This window comes from Vidua macroura, chromosome 4 (assembly GCF_024509145.1).
Source record: "Vidua macroura isolate BioBank_ID:100142 chromosome 4, ASM2450914v1, whole genome shotgun sequence".
NCBI classification, from domain to species: domain Eukaryota; kingdom Metazoa; phylum Chordata; class Aves; order Passeriformes; family Viduidae; genus Vidua; species Vidua macroura.
The window spans coordinates 73,362,157-73,381,894 of record NC_071574.1 but is presented as its reverse complement, the minus strand read 5'-3'; the positions used below and the strand labels follow the sequence as shown (position 1 = coordinate 73,381,894).

The following is a 19,738-nucleotide window of genomic DNA, read 5'->3' as shown; positions in this document are numbered from 1 at the left end:
AGGGACCAAGGGGGCAGCATGGGGGGAGCACTGAGAGCAGGCAGGCCCTGGCACAGGATTCCCAGAGAAGCTGTGGCTGCCCCTGGGTTCCTGAGGTGTCCAAGGCCAGGCTGGATGGGGCTTGGAGCACCCTGGGACAGTGGAAGGTGTCCCTGGCTGACCTTTATGGTCCCTGCTAACCCAAACCATCCCATGATTCTGTATTTCTTTCACTGTCCTCCTCTTCACTTGTAACCCACCAGACCCAGGAGTCTCCTCATGTTCTCCCAGCACCATTTTCCTGTCTGAGTCCCCCCAAATGCTTGGATCCATCCTTGGAGCCATCACACAGCTGCTGCCCTGAACCTCCTTCCAGGAAGCAAAATGGAGAATGAAAATGCCCCACTGAGCAGAAGGCAATGAAAATGTCACTGAGCAATATCCAAGAGTTTCAAGCACACACAGGGGTGCTCCATCCTGGAGGCACTCCTGGCATGTGCCCAGAGTCTGCCCTGCTCTGCAGCACAGGACCTGCTTTGAAACGGGCCAAAAACCAGCCTGAAAGGCTCATTTTTAACCCTCGTGCAGAACGAAGTGGAGAACAGAGGACAAGCCCAATCTGCCACTGAGACAAACTCGTTTTATTGTGCTGGAGCCAGCAGAACAAAACACAAACCAGTATAAATAGGCCCCAAAGCCCTCCCTGCGCTGGCTCCAGCCCGGAGGAGGGAACGGTCTGGAGGAGGGAAGGGTCTGGAGGAGGGAAGGGTCTGGAGGAGGGAAGGGTTTGGAGGAGGGAATGCTCCCAGGGAGGGAAGGCTCCCAGGGAGGGAAGGGTCTGGAGGAGGGAAGGGTCTGGAGGAGGGAAGGCTCCAAGGGAGGGAAGGGTCTGGAGGAGGGAAGGGTGCTGAGGAGGGAACACTCCCAGGGAGGGAAGGCTCCCAGGGAGGGAAGGGTCTGGAAGAGGGAAGGCTCCTGAGGAGGCAACACTCCCAGGGAGGAAAAGCTCCCAGGGAAGGAACGCCCAGGCCAGCGAGGCAGCGCCGGGCAGGGCAGCACCAGGCAGGGCAGGGCAGCTCCAGGAGCCGCCTGTGCCCGCAGCCAGCCCGGGGCTGCCGAGCCCTGGGAAGGGGAGGGAGCAGGCGCCGGTTCCAGCGGCTTTTCCCGAGCGCTCAGTGGTTGTGGGGCCGGGCCCGGCCGCGGCCGCGGGGAGCGGCGTCCACGGTGGAGCGGGGGTTGCGGATGGTCTCGTCCACGGACACGATGAGGCACGCGGCCTCCGAGGCGGCCGTCAGCGCGTTGATGCGCACCACGGCCGGCTCCCACACGCACGCCGAGAAATTGTCTGCAATGTCCTCGTTGGTCACGTCCACGCCGTACCACATCCCGCCCTGCGGGACAGAGGGACAGCATCAGTGCCACATCCTGCCCTGCGGGACAGAGGGACAGGATCAGTGCCACATCCTGCCCTGCGGGACAGAGGGACAGCATCAGTGCCACATCCTGCCCTGCGGGACAGAGGGACAGGATCAGTGCCACATCCTGCCCTGCGGGACAGAGGGACAGGATCAGTGCCACACCCTGCTCTGGGGGACAGAGGGACAGGATCAGTGCCACATCCCGCCCTGCGGGACAGAGGGACAGCATCAGTGCCACACCCTGCTCTGGGGGACAGAGGGACAGGATCAGTGCCACATCCTGCTCTGGGGGACAGAGGGACAGGATCAGTGCCACATCCCGCCCTGCGGGACAGAGGGACAGAGGGACAGGATCAGTGCCACACCCTGCCCTGCGGGACAGAGGGACAGCATCAGTGCCACACCCTGCCCTGTGTGACAGAGGGACAGGATCAGTGCCACATCCCGCCCTGCGGGACAGAGGGACAGGATCAGTGCCACACCCTGCCCTGCGGGACAGAGGGACAGGATCAGTGCCACACCCTGCTCTGAGGGACAGAGGGACAGAGGGACAGCATCAGTGCCACACCCTGCCCTGCGGGACAGAGGGACAGCATCAGTGCCACACCCTGCCCTGTGTGACAGAGGGACAGGATCAGTGCCACATCCTGCTCTGGGGGACAGAGGGACAGGATCAGCGCCACATCCCGCCCTTGGGGACAGGGATTGGTCAGGGGCTGGGTGGGACTTGGGGAAAGCCTGGGAGGGAAGGCCAGGCAAGGTGAAGGGAGAGGCTGGAGCCTCCCTCACATTCTGCTGTGAAGGAAAACACAAAAACTCCAAACTGAGCAGCCTTTGCTTTCAGCCACCAGTGCCAGCAGTGCCTCATGAAGAGCAGGCTCCTTCCAGTTTAGGATCACTGAGTCACCGAGGCTGGAAAAGCCCTCCCAGCCCATCCAGTCCAAGCTGTGCCCGATGCCCACCTTGTCCCCAGCCCAGAGCTCTGAGTGCCACCTCCAGGGATGGGGACTCCAAACCTCCTGGGGCAGCCCCTGCCATGAAGCTGCAGAAGCCTCACAGCCTGACTCCCCCTGTGCTGCTGCCTCAGTGCCCAGGGTTTGCACCCTCATTTTGGGGCACTCCCCCCAGCCCCACCACCAGCAGCAGGGTGAAATGTGCTGGGAGTGACAGAACCCAAGGAGCAACCTCCGAGCCCTGGAGTTGGGATCTCCACAAGACCAGCACTCAGGACCTTCAGCCTGCAGCTCCCGTGCAAAACGCTCAGCTCAGCCGACCCTGCCCTCTGCTTCCTTTAACGTTTAACACAGCAGCTCCTTCCTGACAAATGATGCGCTTTTCAGGAGCAAATCAGAACTCCCAGCTCAGGAAGTCACCCGACAGCTGGGATCAAAGGGAAAACAGCTCCTTTCCATTTATAGCAACCTGTGCCAGGCCCACAGCTGATGTGGAACAGACACGGCGTTTCATCACAGGGGACACGGCTCCAACATGGCTCTGAGCTCCCCTGGCCCTGACAGGCTCCAGGAGGGAACTTTCACTGTAGAAGGGACTTTTAATCCCTCTTTCTGATCAGTCTGTCCAGTTTCACAGGGGATATTCCAAGAGCTAAAAAGTCTATTTCAACTTTTATGAACTACTGTATTACTTTTTAAAAAACATGAGTCAATTTCCATTTACAGTATGACCTTAAAATATTCTTAGAATCTTTCATGTGTGTTAGAGAAATGTCTCTTTCTTAATGGTTTCTGAAGAAGTAATGAATCTTTTCCTGAAACTGTTGAATTGTTTCAATAAATCATAGAATCATAGCATGGTTTAGGTTGGAAGGGACCTACGATTGCTCTAGAGAGAGCGATCACACACACTGCCTCTGGGATGCCCGGTGTCTTAGGCTGAAAGATGTGGCTGGGGGTGTGTATTCTATTCCCACCTGTCAGAGATGGGGCAGTTCTCTTCTGTTCATTGGGCAGTTTTCTTTATCTCTCCCACAGCCCGTCCTCCCTCCAGGACATAGATCTCTTCTGTTCATGGGCCATTAATTATTAATTATCTCCTGTTCATGGCCAGTGAGTGTCCCTGCATGGCTGAGAAAATTCCATCATCCCATGGGGAGATGCTCCGCCCAGGGGAGGAGCCAAGCATTCCTACCTGGATACAATCTGAGATTTTGGGACAACACAGCAGCCTTTGCCCACTGCATCCCCAGAGGAGCAGCTTTCTGCCCCACTGCATTCCCAGAGGAGCAGCTTTCTGCCCCACTGCATTCCCAGAGGAGCAGCTTTCTGCCCCACTGCATGCCCAGAGGAGCAGCTTTCTGCCCCACTGCATTCCCAGAGGAGCAGCTTTCTGCCCCACTGCATTCCCAGAGGGAGCCCAGGCCCATCTCCAGCAGCCCTGGAGCTTCAGAGGAAAACTCCAGCCTTATCCAGGATCCTGCTCCAGCAGAAGCACAGCTGGCACTGCAGGAGGGCTGAGCCCCCATGGAATGGGACTGCTGCCACCAGCCTGACCCACAGCCTGCCAGGGCCTGCTCTGACTCTGGCAGGGTTGTTTTCATTTGTTTGTACTATTGCATCTGTATTTTTAATTTTCCTAGTAAAGAACTGTTATTCCTGCTCCCGTATCTTTGCCTGACAGCCCCCTAATTTCACATTATAATAATTCAGAGGGAGAGGGGTTTACATTTTCCATTCCAGGGGAGGCTCCTGCCTTCCTCAGCAGACACCTGGCTGTTCACACCAGGAGAGCTGGCCCTACCTGGGCGTGCTTGGCTCGCAGCTTGTTGAGGATGTTGGTGGCGTCGAAGCCGGCGTTGTCGCAGAGCTGCCGGGGGATGATCTCCAGGGCCTTGGCGTAGGCGCCGATCAGCAGCTGCTGCTTGCCCGGGATGGTGCGCGAGTAGTCCCGCAGGAACTTGGAGAGCTCCATCTCGATGGCCCCGCCGCCCGCCACCACCGAGTCGTTCTGCAGGGACACGGCACAGCACAGGGCTGCCAGGGCGCTGCAGGCACGGCAACCCTCAGCCCTGGCAACCCACAGCCCTGGCTGGCCACGGCAACCCACAGCCCTGGCTGGCCACGGCAACCCTCAGCCCTGGCTGGCCCAGCCCTGCCAGCCCACGGCAACCCTCAGCCCTGGCTGGCCACGGCAACCCACGGCCCTGACTGGCCACAGCAACCCACAGCCCTGGCTGGCCACGGCAATCCATGGCCACAGCAACCCACAGCCCTGGCTGGCCCAGCCCTGCCAGCCCACGGCAACCCTCAGCCCTGGCTGGCCCAGCCCTGCCAGCCCACGGCAACCCTCAGCCCTGGCTGGCCACGGCAACCCACGGCCCTGACTGGCCACAGCAACCCACAGCCCTGACTGGCCACGGCAACCCACAGCCCTGGCTGGCCATGGCAATCCATGGCCACAGCAACCCACAGCCCTGACCGGCCATGGCAACCCACGGCCCTGACTGGCCACGGCAACCCACAGCCCTGGCTGGCCACGGCAATCCATGGCCACAGCAACCCACAGCCCTGACTGGCCACAGCAACCCACAGCCCTGGCTGGCCACGGCAATCCATGGCCACAGCAACCCACAGCCCTGGCTGGCCACGGCAATCCATGGCCACAGCAACCCACAGCCCTGACCGGCCATGGCAACCCACAGCCCTGGCTGGCCACAGCAATCCATGGCCCTGCCAGCCTCAGCCCTGCCAGCCCACAGCAACCCACAGCCCTGCCAGCCCCAGCCCTGGCTGCCCATGGCAAACCACAGCCCTGGTGCTGCTGTCCCTGGGACTGTCTGACAGCAGAGGCAGGGACATGCCAAGAACCTCTAGCGGCAGCTCCAGCAGCTCAGCCCAGCTGTGCACAGGATAAAGGGGGGTTTGGGGACACTACACCCAAAGGGAGGGATTGCAGCTCACAGCCAGCTTGGGCCAGGGAAACTTCCTCACTCCCATAAAGCGTCCAGAACTAAAGATAATGGCAGCAGCACCTTGCAGCTCAGTTCTGCTGCTTTTCCAGGAGAGAGATCAGAATGTTCTTTCTAAAAGCAAAAGCTCCAAAACTCCTGATGTGCTTCTCCCCAGTCCCGCAGGACATGCAGCCTCAGAGCTGCTTTTAACCAGAAGCCCTTCCTACAGCGACACGTTTTTGTGTAACCCAGAAACACCCAGAGCTCAGCAGCGTCACCCAGGATCAAACACACATCCAGAGAGCCCTGGTGCCCCCAGCCTGCCCTCAGAGCCAGGGGACTGCCATGCCCTCAGGATGGGCACCAAGAGGGGCTCTATGGGCATGGACACACATGTGCCATCAGTCTGCCGTTCCATCTCCTGAAGATGCACCCAGCACAGCCAGGAGATCGTTCCCTTTAGGGTGGAGGATGGAGCAAGCACGAGGTGCAGCTGCACGAGCTGCAAACGCTGCCAAAGCCATGCTGAGCCGGCCCAGGAACTGCACTTGAGCGAATCCACGAGACATGCTCACTCTCCAGAGCCCCCAGCCGAGCCCTGCTGTGTGAGGAGGTTTCCAGCAGCTCTGGCCGTGCCAATGCCCTGGCAGGGCAGGGCAGGGCAGGTGGCAGGCTCACCTTGATGGCCCTCCTGACGATCATGATGGCGTCGTGCAGGGAGCGCTCCGTCTCCTCCATGAACTGCTCGGCGCCCCCGCGCAGGATGATGGTGCACGTCTTGGCCTTGGGGCAGCCCGTGAAGAAGTTGTACCTGCCACAGGGAGGGTGTGGGCATGCAGGAGCTGCTGCTGGCCAGGCAGCGTGGGGACAGAGCCGGCCCTGCACCCCTGGCAGCCCCAGCCGAGGAGGAGCAGAGCCAGGGAACACACAAGTGATGTCCAGATAATCCAGGAAAATCTCTTCCCACTGCAGGGATCACACTGAACTGGTGCTCCCAGTTTGCACTTGGCAGCAGCCAGCCCCGAACAGGACTGCTCCTCCAGCAACTGGAAGGACCCCAGTGTACTGTCCCCAGCTTCTCCTGCACTGACAGGGAAGTGTCAAGCTGGAACATCACAGAAGTGCCACAATCCACCCCAAAATGTGGTGGTTTTCCATCACAAATTCAACAGTACCACTGTGCTTTTTACAAGGCACTGCAGAATAAACATGTATTTTTAAAAGCTTTTACAAGAGGTAGGATCTCAATGAAATCTTGCTCCTGCCCCCTCCCCCAGCCTCAAAAAGCAGCTTCTGGCTACAATAAAATATACATTTTGTAACAGCCTTGTTTTCATCTCAACAGCTTGAGAGATGTTGACCCTCCCAATGCTTTGATCCCAGCTTTTCCACCTGCTAGGAGAGGGCTTGCACAGCACCCCAGGTTTGCAGCTGGTGTTTTTACCTCTCTCCCCCAATCTGGGTCTCCTCAAAGAGCTCACAGCGGCCCAGCACGTCATCAGACAGGGCATTGACACTGGTCTGGATGGATCCCCCACAGGCCTGCAGGGAATGGGGACAAACATGGGATTACCACTGCTGACAACCCACACCAACCTCCCAGCAGGCTCCACTCCTCAGGGACAGCCCAGCTGCTGAGCTGGTGCAAACCCATCCTGCAGAGTCAGGAAAACCCTTCTCCCTCCCTCCCCTCTCATGGACCCAGGCCACCCCTTGACAGCAAAATAATGCAGCTTCAAGGTGCTGACTCAGAGTCCAGGAGATACACAAAGAAAGCTCAGGAAAAAAAACCACTCATGATGGAACAGGGAAGAGCTCAGGAAAATAAACCTCTACTGATGCACTGATCAGATGTTTACATGTAACACCAGGCTGTCAGGGTGTGACTGCTCACCCCAGCACGGAACAGCCTTGTCCTTTCAAACCCTTGTGAGGAGCAGTGAGATCAGTGAGCAGCTGCTTGGGATTGCCCAGCCTGGGGTGTCAGAACCGAGTCCAAAGGCTTTCCTCCAAGCCAGGGGAGCTCACCATCATGGTCCTCTTGAGATCCTCGTCCGGGACGCGGCCGGCACAGAACATGTCCCTGTCTGCGAAGTACTGCGTGGCCACGTCCCCAATGGGGAGCTTGGACAGGACCACCTTGGCTCCTGACTTGTGGATCTTGTCCAGTTTGTCATACAGGATGTTCCACTCTGCATCCACGATGGCCTGGTAATCCTGGCAGGAGGACAGGGGACAGGTGTTCCTGTGCCAGGGGATGCCCCACGTGCAGCCCTGGCCCAGAGCTGCTCCCAGCACTGCAGGCAGGAGGGCCCTGCTCCACGGCACTGCCCAAATGGCTGCTCCAACCCCAGGGGCTCTTGCAGCTCTCCAGGCACTGCTGGATGAGCTGTCCCTGCAAGGCCACTTGTTAGGCCTGAGGCAGTCACCCCAGAGCTGGTGGCTCAGCACAGCTGGGGCACAGTGACAGCTCACAAACGTGTCCTGACCCTGCTGTGCTTCCCAGTCTGCTGCACCCTCGTCCCCACAGGGCAGCACAGCCCACCAGGTGTTTCCAAAGGTGAAGGATGGGCAGGAGGCAAACTCATTTATCATGGAATGGTTTGGGTAGGGACCTTTTAAAGGTGATCCAGTGCCACCCTTGCCATGGCAGGGACACTTCCAGTACCTCAGGCTGCTCCAAGCCCAGTGTCCAACCTGGCCTTGGGCACTGCCAGGGATCCAGGGGCAGCCCCAGCTGCTCTGGGAATTCCAGCCCAGCCCCTGCCCACCCTCCCAGCCAGCAATTCCTTGCCAAGATCCCAGCCCAATCTCCCCTTTCCCAGTGGGAGCCATTCCCTGGCTCCTGTCCCTCTGTCCCTTGTCCCCAGTCCCTCTCCAGCTCTCCTGGAGCCCCTCCAGGCCCTGCAAGGGGCTCTGAGCTCTGCCTGGATTTTTCCCTTCTCCAGGGGAACATTCCCAGCTCTGCCAGCCTGGCTCCAGCCCTCTCAGCACCTCTGTGCCCTCCCACCTCGTCCTTGCCCAGGGGATGAGCAGCCCCAGGTGTCACAGGGATGGGGAAGCAGGCCAGGCTCTCCTGTGGCTCTTACCTCCACCGTGTTGACTCTGACCTCGGCGTTGTCCTTCTCGGCTTTCAGCTCCAGCTCCACGTTGAGCAGGGCGATTTTGGGGGACTGGTACTTCTTGGGCTGCATCTCAAACCCAGCGTAGGAGAAGGTTTTCTTGAAGGCAACTCCAGCCACCAGCTGTGAGTCCTGGAACACAGGGATTTGCCTCAGGCTCAGCCCCCAAGGCTTTCTGCACAGGGTTAATAACAACTCCCACAGGACACTCCCTGCTTCCAGAGGCCTCATTTACCAACCCTTCCCAGCACTGTCTCCTTTGATTAACCCACTTCTAGAGGAAATAAGCAGCAAGGATTTCTTTCAGCTCACAAAAGCAGCTTCCTCTCTCCCCCTCAAAACTCCACAGCCAAGAATTCCTCACACAACCTTAAGATCAAGGAATGGAGCAATCAGCTCTCTCCCTGATCTCTTTCCCATTCTCCCCCTTTGAACTTTTAGGTATTTCTCATCCACAGCCCCACTGGGGGCTGGTTTTTGCTCTGGTTTGTCTTTCCAAGTTTCATCACCACCTCCTGGATTTTCTGCAGCAGGACAGCCCTGTCCAACACCATTCCCTGGCATGAGCTCCTCGATTTCCTGGGTGAAGAAATCAGGATTTGAATCTCTCTCTCCACAGGGGCTGTCCCACAGCCAGGATCAATCCCCTCATACAAATCCAGGTGCAGTCCCAGACACAAGAGGTTCTCCAGCACAGAGGCATAAACCACACATCCCACCTGCCCTGCCCACCAGTAAATCAGCTCCATGAGGTTTGCCTTGCATTTTTCCCAAGCCAGTAATCCTACACGCAACCAGGACTTCTGGATCCAGAAGTAACAAAGACTTCCCACCAAAAAAAATATTAATTATTTGCAGAGAGATAAATGGAACTCTATCAGTTACAACTTTTGTTGCAGTGAGGTGAAGAGCTCAAAAACCAGAAAGAAAGAAACCCAGCCCTACCTGCCAAGCTTCCTCCTCACACCAACAGTTTTGTTCCACTTTGGGAATTCCCCAACAGGCACTGTCAAGCCAGGCTGCACTTCTGCTAGAGCCCAGGCACCACCAGAGCTGGGATCCCTGTCTCCACCCCTTCAGGAAGGCTCCAGCACTTACTTCCAAAGCTCCTCCTTGCACCTTCTTTATCCCGATCATCTTGAGCTGCAACAAGTCATCCAACATCATCACAGCATCTACAACCATCTTAGAGAAAAACTCCTTGCTCTGGGAGATGAGCTTGGAGCTCAGGGCTGTGGCTGCACATTTCTCCAGGAGACTCCTCTGCTCACTGCAGAAAGGGAAGGAAAGAAAAAACAAAGGTTTGGTCACCTGCCAGACCTTTTCACAAGCCCCAGACACCGTATGTGGCTTTGTTAATCACAGGTTTAGGCTGTAAAATAACTTCGAGATCATTCAGTCCAGCACAGCCAAGGCCACCACTGCCCATGTCCCCAAGTGTCACATCCACAGGGCTTTGAAATCCCTCTGGGGATGGGGACTTCAGCCCTGCCCTTCCCATGAGGAATTTCCCCAGTGCCCACCCTGAGGCTCCCCTGAGGCCGTTCCCTCTCCTCCTGTCCCTGTTCCCTGTTCCCAGCCCGACCCCCCGGCTGTCCCCTCCTGGCAGGAGCTGTGCAGAGCCACAAGGTCCCCCCTGAGCCTCCTTTGCTCCAGGCTGAGCCCCTTCCCAGCTCCCTCAGGAACTCTCCAGCCCCTTCCCAGCTCCCTCAGGAACTCTCCAGCCCCTTCCCAGCTCCCTCAGGAATTCTCCAGCCCCTTCCCAGCTCCCTCAGGAACTCTCCAGCCCCTTCCCAGCTCCCTCAGGAATTCTCCAGCCCCTTCCCAGCTCCGTTCCCTGCCCTGGACACACTCCAGCCCCTCAGGGTCTGTCTTGTCATGAGAGGCCCAAAATCCTCTCTGACAGAGGCAAAGATCAGCCCCCTCCTGTCAACGGGGAGAACAAGGCACAAACCCCAGACTGACAAATCTCAGTCTCCTTTTTAGAGCTCGAGCATCAGCCCAGCACTGACGAGGCTGATTGACTTTTATGCACCTAAAATCAGACAAGAGCAGGTGCTTTCCTTCATCCCAAGGCAGGAAGATGTTTTTGAAACCCCCTGAAGGCAGCACATTCCCTGAAATACTAATTCAGGTAGTGTATGTGACACAGGGAGGTGTGGATCCAGCTGCCAGGCTCTGTCCCCCATGGGAACCACTCTATTTCCCATCACAGGACCACATTTGGGTTTTTTTTTCCCAGCATTTTTTTAGAATTTGGTTTGGACAAGCCATTTTGGTTTATTCAAGATGCTTATGAAGTTGAAATACTTCTAATTAACTGCAGGTATCAGTAAGGTCAAGTAGACAAGAGCTTAAAATCCAGGGAGAAAAGGAACTGCAGTATTCTCACCTCAGCTGAAGGGATCACTGCTATGAGCTATCTACCTTGTGTGTGACAGCTGAAAGGGGATCTGATCCTCAGGGAACTGCTGAGATTTAACACTGCCACTGACTGCAGCAAGAGCTCTAAGACTCCACCGCTGCAAAAAAGAAATCAGGCCACTTATTTTGGTGCCCAGCTTCCTCCACGAGCACTGGGAGACACTGCCCTACATCATCCCTGCAGCCAAGTGGGAGCACAGCACTGCCCCTGGAGGAGCAGGAAGTTCCAGGGAAACTGGGAATAACCCCCGTGCGGGGCTGCAGCTCCAGGTGCCCCCTGGAGATGTCAGCCAGAGCCAGAGAATTCAGGAGCACCCTCACAGCAGTCAGCAGGAGCCCAGAGCAGAACCAGGTCACCTCCAAGGGAAACTTACTCTTTATCCTCCTTCTTCACGGAGACAGCGATGTCTTTGATCTTGTTCACAGCCTGGCAAAAAGGCAACAGCTGGATTAATGATTTATGCTCCTGAACTGGTGAGACCTCCATCCTCTCTCTCTGTATTTTCTCTTTTGTTCTCTGCTTCAACGTCACTGAAGTTTCAAGTGTTTAAGTTATTCCACCCCTGCCAGAGCAGTAATTCCAAGGAATACACCAATATGTAGGAGTGGGAGGAGGCTCAGAGCTGCTCTGCTGTTTCTGTTTTCAGCAGAGACCCTGGGAATCAAAGGGCTACTGAGGAGTGAACCTCCAAAAATCAGCTTAATGGGATCAGCAGGCTCCAGGAGACACACAGGTTACTAAGAAGCAGCAGAGAACAGGAGGAGCAGGAGAATGGGAAATGAGTTTTCCCACTTATTCCTTCCTCCTTGGAAGAAATCCCAAAGGAAGTGAGAGCACTCCAGAGGTACAGACTGCTAAGAGCAGGCCTGGCACGGGAGAGGCAGTGCTGCTGGCGGGGAGGCAGCAGGAGATGGCTGCTGGCACTCCCCACGCCCATTGCCCAGCGGCTTCACCCTGGCAGCGTGTCCCTGTCCCGGGGTGGCTGGCACAGCTGGCACAGCTGGCACAGCTGGCCCGGGGAGCCGTGTCCCTGCGTGCCTCACCAGCTGCGTGGCCGTGCGGAAGGCGCGGATGATGATCTGGGGATGGAGCCCCTCCTCCACGTAGGGCTTCACCTGCTTCAGGAACTCGGCTGCCAGCAGGGTCACCGACGTGGTGCCATCACCCACCTGCAGGACAGGGGACACTGTGTCACCCCCACGCTGTGCTCCCCCCACTGCAGACACCACCTGAGAGCAGCTGCAAAACCACTCCGGAGCTTCCAGGGAAACCAGAGCTCAGGATTTTCTCTGCTCACAGATTTGTGGCTGAATTCCTCAGTGATTCAGAGCGGTCTGGGTGGGAAGGGACCTCAAAGCCCATCCAGTGCCACCCTCTGCCATGGGCAGGGACACCTTCCGCCATCCCAGGCTGCTCCAAGTCCCATCCAGCCTCACCTTGGACACTTCCAGGGATCCAGGGGCAGCCACAGCTGCTCTGGGAACCCTGTGCCAGAACCTCCCCACCCTCCCACGCCAGGAATTCATTCCAATATCCCATCCATCCATGGCCTCTGGCAGTGGGAGCCATTCCCTGGCTCCTGTCCCTCTGTCCCTTGTCCCCAGTCCCTCTCCAGCTCTCCTGGAGCCCCTCCAGGCCCTGCAAGGGGCTCTGAGCTCTGCCTGGAGCCTCCCCTTCTCCAGGGGAACATTCCCAGCTCTGCCAGCCTGGCTCCAGAGCAGGCAGAATGAACCCCAGCACTCCATGAGCAATTCCCAGCAGCTAACAGCAAGCCCAGGGCAGCAGTGCCACTCAGGCTGCTCCGTGTTCCCCTCCCAGGCTCCCCTCCCACCTCAGCATCCTGGGACTTGGCGATGTCCACCAAGGTCTTCGCGGCCGGGTGGACAACGTCCAGCAGCTTCAGGATGGTGGCCCCGTCGTTGGAGATGGTGGCTTTGCCTGGGGTTCGTGGAGAAAAGGAAGTTAAAGGCAGCTTTACACTAGCAGGGGTAAAGCCCTGTCTCTGGGGGCTCTCAGGAGATCTCAGCAGGTTCCTCTGCTCCACCAGAACTCAGTCCTGTCAGCCCCTCTGCGGAGCAGGTTCAGTGAAGTCAGTCTGAGAGCAGAACAACTTTCCACACCAACAAAGGTGTGGAATTCATTTCCCTCTTCTCAAAGGCCTCCCCAGACAGATAAAACCATATTCTAGTCTGACACTCTCATGAAGAAAGAGCCTAGAAATCATGTTAGTTATTGTAAGGGAAATTTAAATCCAATTCTCCTTTTGAACAAGGATTTATTACAGTTCCTACTTGTAACAGCTACTTAAAGACAATACTAAGCCTTTCCACTCCACCCGTCAGTAACAAAAATAATAAATAATAATTATTATTATGGTGACTTCATACCAGTCTTTTCAGAGTGATGGCAAAGCTCATCTCTAAATCACACTTCAAAAAAAAAGATTAAAAATCAACCCAGGAACATCCACTGACCTCACACTCAGCCACAACTGCTGAGTAACTCCACAGGTATCATGAGCCTCATTTAAAAATAGAGATGACCAAAAATACCTGAAGACAGGTTCAAGCCTCTCTGCTTCTCCTGTCTGGCACAGACTTACACTGGATGCATCCAACTGATGCCTCAGTTTTAGCTTTGATATTTTTCACACTCTGTGCTGCTTTAGTGTGTGGGTCTGGGTTTCATTTTAGGGGATGGGGAGCTCTCTGCACAGAGCAGGGAGACAAAACAATTCCTGCTCCAGCTGGGCACCAAGGACAAATGATCCAAAGCTCAGGCCCAGGAGCACAAACAGCGTGGGCTGGAGAGAGAAAAACAAGCAGGATGGGAGTGCATGGGCTAAAGCTGGAATGGGACAATGAACTGCAAGGTGCAAATGGAGCAGAGCTGATCCCAGTGAGAGCCCCCGGGAGCGCTCGTGCATTTTGGGACCATTTTGGTTCATCCTGGGGCAGCCCTCGCTGGGCTCTGGTGCTGCCCAAGGTGGATCCATGAGGAGATCCTTTAATAAATCCCTGCTTTATTCCTTAGCTCTGTCCAGCCTCTGCTCTAGGGCAGCCTGCACAAGGCAGCACAACCCCCCTGAGTCTGCACCTCCTCAGGTGCCCCTGGGGAGCAATCAGGAATCCTCAGGCTGGACTGGCAACTGTCCTGCCTTTACTGGGGACACCGAGGTGCTCCAGTGACACCGAGACAGAACTGAAGCTCTGCTGGGAGAGCCGAGCCTGGCACGGGCTGAGGCTGCTGAGACTGAGGCCGACGCCAAAGCCGGGCTTAACCGATTGTGAGAGACGCTCCGAGGTTTCCTTCATTTGCCTCACGGCCACCAAAAGGACCCTGCAGACCCTGACAGGAGCTCTGGCCTGGCCCAGGTGGTTGTTTGCCCAGTGACTGTCAGCAGGTGCGCTCGCTGTGCTCCTGCAGAACGCTGCATTCCAGCAGGTTGTGACCAGCGGTGCCTTGTCCCTACGTGCCAGCACCTGCTTCACACAGCAAGGGGCTCTTCACAATGGCCCATCAGTCTCGCCCACCTTCTGGCCAGATGCCACCCGCTTCGGCTAAAGAATAAAAACTGTAACTTTTTGGGAAGACCCCCATGGACGACGGCAAATCCATGTGGCTGGACCATCGAGGATCTTGTCTCAACGGTGGTAGCTATAATTCCCCTTCCCCTCTTCTCTCTCTGTTCTTTATTTCCCTTTTCTGCCCCCTCTATGGCATTTGCTGTTGGTACCACAATAAAGGTGATCAAACTGACGGTCCCCCGCCCTTTGCCTTTTTGCACTTTTGGGATGGGTTAAGGGACCACCACGGCGCCCCGCACGAGGCAAACGCGCCGTACCCACCCCGGTCGTCCACGATGAGCTTGTCCATGCCGCGCGGGCCCAGCGTGGTGCGCACGGCCTCGGCGATCACCTGGCAGGCGTTGATGTTGCTGACCAGCTGCGGGATGCCCTGCGAGGTGTCCGTGCCCTCCTTCAGCAGGATAACCGGCGTTGGCTGCAGGGAGGAGCACAGCGCGGCCGTTATCCCAAGCCCAGGAGCCCGCAGCAAACTCCCGACGGCCCAAAAGACGCCCGCGCGCAGGAGCGAGACCGAAAATACGGACTCGCTGGAATTCCCCTGCTCCACGCCACCCAGCTGCTCTCCACAGCTCCCACAGCGCTGGGAATTCACACAGCTGCTCCACCACAGGCTGGGGACCACACAGGAATTGTCCCAAAAAGAACAGGGGTTTTTGGGGCAGCGTGGCCCACTGAGGTTCTGATCTGATGCTGGCCTGGAGGAGACAGAACTTGCAGGAATCGCAGAGACAGTGAGGAACCAAACAAGTCTGGGTGGCCAAAGCCCCAGAGCAGCTGTGGTTGCCCCTGGATCCCTGGCAGTGTCCCAGGCCAGGCTGGACAGGGCCTGGAACAGCCTGGGACACTGGGAGGTGTCCCCATGGCAGGGGATGGGCTTTAAGGCCCCTTCCAACCCAAACCATTCCATGAGTGCTGCAACCATCTCACAGGCAGAGCTCAGGCAAAGCCCAAACACTGCCCAAATTTGGGATGCACTGGCTCAGAGCAGCTGGTCAGAGGCAGAACTAAACTGAACTAACCAACTAACTAACTAACTAACTAACCAACTAACTAACTGCTGAAGCAGTTCAGCAGGCACACAGCAGAACTAAACTGTGCTTGCTGCACTGAGGGGCCACAAGCACAAGCAAAGGAGCTACTGCAGAGGGTGATGGGCAGTGATGGGCACAAAGAACACGCTCGGGGTCTGGAGCGTCTCTCCTCTGAGGAGCTGGGCCTGCTTCGGCTGGAGAAGGGGAGGCTGAGAGGGATCCCACCAATCCACACAAATCTGTCCGAGGCAGTGCCAAGAGGCTGGTGCCAGGCTGTTTCTGGTGATGCCCAGTAACAGCACGTAAATGAAAACACAACGAGTTCCACCTCAACAGGAGGAAGAACTTTCCACGGAGGGTGACAGAGCCCCGGGACAGCTGCACAGGGAGGGCCTGGAGTGTCCCCCCCCGGAGACATCCCAAAGCCACCTGGACACGCTCCTGTGTCACCTGCTCCAGGTGACCCTGCCTGGCAAGGGCTTGAACTGAGTGATCTCCAGCCCTGACTATTCTGTGATCCCCGAAACCTGGAAAGATTCTGTGGAAGAGAGCGTACAGCTTTCCTCCACACCCAGCAGCGCAGCGATCCCACGGGAAAAGGAACCGTTTATCCCCGGGGAAATCAGACACACCCAGCTCCCGCATCACCGCGGGGCTCGGGGCCGGAGGGGACGCGCGGCCGGGCTCGGGATGGAGCTCGGGGCTGCCCGCTCCCATCCCCTGCGGCCAGCGCAGCCCGGCGGCGGCGGCCGCGGCACAGCCCCGGTACCGCCAGGCCTGCGCGCTCCATCCCCGCCGGGGCGGCCCGGCCCGCCGCGACCCCGCCGCAGCCGCTCGCTGGGGGCCGGCGGGGGCCCCGCGGGCAGGGCAGGGCGGCGGGACGCGGGGACGGCGGCGGATGGCGGCGGATGCCGGCGGGACGCGGGGATGGCGGCGGAATGCGCGGCTCACTCACCATCATGGCGGCGGCTGCTCGCTCCCGGCCCACAATGCACCGCGCACGCCCAGAACCTTCCCGGGGGCGGGCCGGGGGCGGGCACACAATTTGGCAGGGAGGGAAGAGGGCGCGCAGCGTGGGGAAACGCAATGGAGCACTATTTGGCAGCGAGCACCGCGGCGACAGCGAGCCGCCCCCGCCGGCTCGCGCGTGATTGATGGCGGCGCAGACCAATCGGAAGGAGCGCGGTGAGACCATCCGCCAATAGGGAGCGCGGGGCGGCCCGGTGGGCGGGGCGTGGCGCAGCCATGCTGCTCTGGCTCTGGCTCTGGCTCTGCGTCTGCTGCTGCCCGGCCCGCGGTGAGTGAGGGACGGAGGGAGGGACGGAGCGGGGACAGCGCCGCAACCACCTGGACCCCGCACCCGCACCGCGCACACGGCCCCGGCATCCCGGGCCGGCCGCCTCCCCGCCCGCCGCACTGCGATCCCGGTGTATTTCCCCTCACGGCGCCCCGGCCCCGTTGCGGTTCCCCTCCTGTGTCTCTGTCCCGGTGTATTTCCCCTCACGGCGCCCCGGCCCCGTTGCGGTTCCCCTCCTGTGTCTCTGTCCCGGTGTATTTCCCCTCACGGCGCCCCGGCCCCGTTGCCGTTCATCTCCTGCACCCGTGTGGGAGGACGGGGACGTTTCCCCTCGGTGCGCCCCCACCTAATTGCGTTTCTCCCCCTACATCCCGATCCGGGTGCGTTTCCCCTCCCGCATCCCAATCCCGGTGCAGTTCCCTCGGTGCACCTCGACCTAGTTGCATTTCCCCACCCAGCTCCCCAGTGCAGCAGCGTTTCCTCTCGCTGGGCTCTGAGCCCCTTGGGTTTCCCTGTGATCCGGGTACATTTCCCATTAGTGCACCCCAGCTCCACTGCATTTCCTGCTGCATCCTAATCCAAGTGCGTTTTCCCTCCCATTTGTGATCCTGGTGGGTTTCCCCTCTGTTCCCCTCGGTGCCCATCACCCCTCTCCCCTCCCTGGTCCAGCAGCATTTTCCCCTTCCCCTTGAGCACCCCAATCCCGGAGCTTTTCCTGCCCCCATCCCCTCTCAGTCCCTGGGAAGTGCCACATCTGCCTTTGGAACACCCCAAAACCTTTGGGGAATTTCAGGAGCTGGGCCCAGCCAGGATTTGGCAATGCTGGAGGGCGTTTTCTCTCCTCCCTGGTTCAGGAGTGATAACTGGGACTTTCCCCCCTTTTTCAGGGATTTTTGCCTTTAGTTTCCCTTGCCTCAGCTCTGTCCTTTCACCCCCAGGATTACGCATCCATGAATATTTGTACTTCCAAGTGCTGAGCCCCGGGGACATCCGCTACATCTTCACTGCCACCCCAGCCAAGGATTTCGGTGGCGTGTTTGTAAGTATTAAAAACTGAATTTGCCACTTTGGGTCCCTCCATGCCAATATTGCTCCTTGGTGGGACTCCGTGACTTGGGGCTTTGAATGAAATGGAGCTCATTGCTCTTCCACAAGCATCCCTGGCCTCAGCAGGATTCCAGAGGCAGGGACTGGCCCCAGGGCTGGCTCTGAGCATCCCTGAACCTGGGATCTCAAAATCTCCCCCAGAGCTGCCCCCAGAGGGATGGGCAGGGCGTGGGACAGCTGGGCAGGGCTGGGGAGGGGGAGCAGCTCCGTCCCTCTGGCTCACCCCTGCCTGTCTCCTCGGAGAACACAAGGTACGACCAGATCCACCTGGTCCCGGCGGATCCTCCCGAGGCCTGTGGAGAGCTGAGCAATGGGGTCTTCATCCAGGACCAGATCGCCTTGGTGGAGAGGGGGTAGGTCTGGCATCACGGCAGCTGCTGGGGGACCCTGCCGGGCAGGAGGGGAGCCCTGGCCCCATCTCCCCATCACTTCCAGATTCTTCCTGGGCTTTCCCCACATAGATAAACCAGAAAAATGCGAGGGAGTTCCTACTCTGGAGAATTGCACCTTGTATTTTTTAGCCTGTGGTAAGGTAGAAAAAACGCTGTCTGAGTTCAGATTGAGAGTAGGTTTAGATTAGACAGGGGCAAAGAACTCTTGTCTGTGAGTGGTGAGGCCCTGGCACAGGTTGCCCAAAGAAATTCTGGATGCTTCATATCCCTGGAGGTGTTCAAGGCCAGATTGGACACTGGGGCTTGGAGCACCCTGGGATAGTGGAAGGTGTCCCTGCCATGGCAGGGGGTGGCACTGGACGGGCTTTAAGGTCTCTTCCAACCCAAACCATTCCAGGATTTTGTTTTATTTTTTTTTAGGAGTGTGGGTGGCTTGTACCTAAAATACAGACTCAGAGGGGCAGGGTTTGGAGACAATCCTAGTTTGGGTGTGTCCAGGCCAGCTCTGGCAGGCTTTGGAGCTACCTGTGGCCACCCCAGGTAGGTCAGCGTGGTCCCTGTGTGCCGCAGGGGCTGCTCGTTCCTGTCCAAGACACGAGTGATCCAGGAGCACGGCGGGCGGGCCGTCATCATCGCCGACAACGCCTACGACAACGACAGCTTCTACATCGAGATGATCCAGGACAGCTCCCGGCGCACGGCCGACATCCCCGCGCTCTTCCTGCTGGGCAGGGACGGGTACGTGCCCGGGCTGCCTTGCCAGGGTGGGACAGCTCAGGGGAACAGCGAGTGGCAGCCTTGTCCCTCACAGCAGGGAGCTCCCAGCATCAGCGTGGCCCCGCCAGGCTTTGGGAGCCACATTTTGCACGGATTCAGTCGCGGTTAATGGGCACTTTGAGCTGGGTTGTGGTTTGTGCTCGGGTCTGGCTCCGCTCTGCCAGCCCTGGCAGCTCGGGAACACCTGGCACCCTCCATGCCTACAGGTACATGATCAGGCGCTCCCTGGAGCAGCACGGGCTCCCCTGGGCCGTCATCTCCATTCCTGTCAACGTCACCAGCATTCCCACCTACGAGATGATGCAGCCCCCCTGGACCTTCTGGTAGCAGCGAAAGGCTGCGGCGGATCAAGGACTTCCTGCTGCATCCCAGGATCTTGCCCCAAGGACCCGGGTTTGAGGAAAGGATCCCAACACGCTCCAGAGATCCCGCTGGATTTGGTGACAGGGAGATCTTTCTGCTGGCACCGGTGTGTGGCCAAGGGCAAGCACCAATGCCAGGGGGAGCCCTGAGCCTGGCACCGACCTGCGACTGTGTGGGAGGGAGGTGAGGGCCCAGAGCAGGCCAGCACTTCCCAGGAAACATTTGACCTCGTGCTGCTGATTTGGAGGGATGAGGACTGGCAGGGATGGGGGGGAGAGTGATACAGGCTTGGTCTGTACCAGCAGGGCTCACCCGATGTCTGTATATTTTTGT

General features: G+C 58.2%; 2 protein-coding genes across 2 annotated transcripts; one reads left to right on the top strand and one right to left on the bottom strand.

Annotated features, from left to right (window-relative positions):
• Positions 1-599: 599 nt before the first annotated feature.
• Positions 600-16,532, bottom strand: CCT7 (chaperonin containing TCP1 subunit 7). Its single transcript, XM_053975292.1, has 12 exons — positions 16,425-16,532; positions 14,700-14,853; positions 12,683-12,789; positions 11,895-12,020; positions 11,225-11,277; positions 9,525-9,696; positions 8,394-8,558; positions 7,333-7,521; positions 6,749-6,846; positions 5,983-6,115; positions 4,155-4,361; positions 600-1,370 (listed from the first exon to the last, which is right to left on the bottom strand). Exons 1-12 carry the CDS (start codon positions 16,428-16,430, stop codon positions 1,152-1,154), a joined length of 1,629 nt encoding a protein of 542 aa, XP_053831267.1. The 5' UTR covers positions 16,431-16,532; the 3' UTR covers positions 600-1,151.
• Positions 16,429-19,650, top strand: PRADC1 (protease associated domain containing 1). Its single transcript, XM_053976696.1, has 6 exons — positions 16,429-16,460; positions 16,636-16,766; positions 17,705-17,805; positions 18,117-18,226; positions 18,836-19,003; positions 19,249-19,650. The coding sequence occupies exons 1-6, from the start codon at positions 16,429-16,431 to the stop codon at positions 19,367-19,369; spliced, it is 663 nt and encodes a 220-aa protein (XP_053832671.1). The 3' UTR covers positions 19,370-19,650.
• Positions 19,651-19,738: the final 88 nt, after the last annotated feature.